This window comes from Arachis ipaensis, chromosome B05, assembly GCF_000816755.2.
Source record: "Arachis ipaensis cultivar K30076 chromosome B05, Araip1.1, whole genome shotgun sequence".
Taxonomy (NCBI): domain Eukaryota; kingdom Viridiplantae; phylum Streptophyta; class Magnoliopsida; order Fabales; family Fabaceae; genus Arachis; species Arachis ipaensis.
In genome coordinates, this window is record NC_029789.2 from 28,618,342 (window position 1) to 28,620,828 (window position 2,487).

At 36.6% G+C, this 2,487-nt stretch overlaps 1 protein-coding gene across 1 annotated transcript; it reads right to left on the reverse strand.

Annotated features, from left to right (window-relative positions):
• On the reverse strand, nt 505–2,012 carry LOC107643487 (metalloendoproteinase 1). Its single transcript, XM_016347153.2, has one exon. The coding sequence runs from the start codon at nt 1,941–1,943 to the stop codon at nt 828–830; it is 1,116 nt and encodes a 371-aa protein (XP_016202639.1). The 5' UTR covers nt 1,944–2,012; the 3' UTR covers nt 505–827.

The following is a 2,487-nucleotide window of genomic DNA, read 5'->3' on the forward strand; positions in this document are numbered from 1 at the left end:
ATTATAAATTTCATTTTTGTTAATTACAATCTACTTATGTTAATTCAATCCGTTGACGATTTCTATTTTATTTGTCACTAAAAAATTCCAAATTTTGCATTTTTTATGGTTGAATTAATTTATTTTACTTTTACTTTATCTACTAATTTATTATGCCTAATTATTTAATTTATGATTTTTGAAAAAATTCTAATCACATTTTTAAAAAGCATGCCAAAGCAACACAAATTCCAAGTTATAAAAGTCTAATATATAGTCCAGCTGGTCATTTCTATTACAGATATTCTTGTTCAAGAATTCAAATCCCATGATTTTTGTTTAAAAAAGTGTAATCATATCTACTTGGTTCACTTAAAATTGAAAAGTATAAACCAACTGATTTTTTTAATTAATAGCATTTCAACATGCGTACATCAATTCTTTCATCCACGTTGTTGTCCTTAGAAAAAGACGTTTTTGGCGACTGGATGCGAGTCGCTCCCATAGTTTATTTGAGAGACACAGTTTCACTAAAAAGTTTGATGACCATACAATTTTATTCCAGAAAACAAATCAAAGTACACTGCTGATGAGGTAATTAACCCAATGTATGGTGCAATACCCAAACAGCGACTAAAGATAGAAAAGTACATTTCCTCACAACATAAAAATTATTTGATAGTTAAAAAGAGTATTAGGTAGATGAATAATGCTATGCCATGCTAATATTAGAAGCATGGTATATATGTTTTATTTGAAACATATATAATCTAACCCAATACTTATTTAAGATTTATTTAGGGTTAAACCCGTAAAAACACACAAGTAGCAAATTCGAGCAAACCAGCTTAGGGCACAATGTAGAAAGCTTTACGGATCTGCTCTTTATCGTCCTTTGAAAGGTCCACCTTCCTTTGCTGGTCCGGCAAAATGGAAGGATACATAACGGATTCCTTGTGAGACGAGTGGTTAAGCCCCAGAACGTGACCAATCTGGTGCATCGCCACCGTCTCCAAGTCAACCACCCCTAATTTCCACAGCGGTGTGTCAGCCAAGTTGTCGTCGGGATACGCCCAGTACTTGGAGCTATCAATAAGCATGAATATACGATGATAATTGGACTGCTTTACCATAAATGCGGCCCCCACCGCTTCCACTCCAAATAGTTCGTTCATGGCGGCATAGCCAATCTGGATGTTCGCCTTATCGAAAGCCTTCGCCTCCGTGAAGTTGATGAACCCCCGTAAGGGAAGCGACCACCGCTTGAACGAATCTCTGAACACCTTGATCGCCTTCGGCGAGAACTTGCTCGCCGGGTAAAATCCATAGGTGAGCTCCGTGCGGTGCTTGGGGAACCAACCCGTGCCAAGAGGCCATAACAAGGTTTCGGAGAGTTGGAAGGAATTCACGTCCGGTACACCGCACCGTAGCAGGGACATCTGTTTAACAGTTTCTTTGTCGTCTAAGGTTCCGCTAGCTTTCAGATTGAAGAACTTCTGGTAGTCCTCGATAGCTGATTCCGTGCGGCGGTCGAGGACGTTGGTGAATGATTTGGAGCGCGGCATGTATCCGTATCTGGACAAATACTCTTTCACCGTCTTGAGGCCGTCGATTTCCACTTTATTAATTTGACTACTCTTTGGCATTAATTTGTGCCACTCTTCACGAACTTTTGTAAAATTGCTAGGAGGTCGTCGGGTTTTTAAATTTCCCTTTTTATCTGTATTCTTGAAATAGTTAATAATGTAGGTCCTCAATAATTCTTTATTGAGGACTTTGTTAATAACACTTTTTGGGAAACCGGATAAAGATTTATCTAGTGCCTTTTGGATGTTTTTTGTTAGTTTTGGGTTATTGGTCTTTAGTGGTAGTGGCTTAAATTCGAATGTTAGCGATGATGAGATTGTTGGGACTGTGTCGAGAATGACAAAGATAAGTAACAGGGAGAGAAGATATGGTTTCATATTGATGACGATAGCTATTTTATTTCTTGGGGTAGATGAGAGTCTTTGAGGAATATTGTGAGCACTTGTTGGAGATGACAAGAGAGTATTTATAGAGGATTAGAGGAAGACGACCATGAGGGTTCCACGCATAGCCATCATCGTCAGCCATGCATGGGTCTTCGTCAATTCGGAAATTTCATCACAGTTCACCTAGCTAATAATTTAATAATTTAATATGAAGAAATGGTTTTTTAACACCAAATTAATTAAATTGAATATATTTGAAACTGAAAATTTTAGAAACCACCGTCAGATTTTTGCAAGGCGAAAACTTAAGTGTAGTCGACTTCACGTGAAGTTGATATCTGAAAGTCATTAGATGAAAATTTAGTCAAATCAGTCAAATCATCTAACGACTCTCAAGTATCAACTTCACATGAAGTAGACTGTATCTGAGTTTTCACCTTTTAGCAATTGCAAGCACAAACATCAAATTATCTTCAATAAATAAATTTTATTTATTTATATGTATATAAATTTAAATAAATATGAGTATAAATAT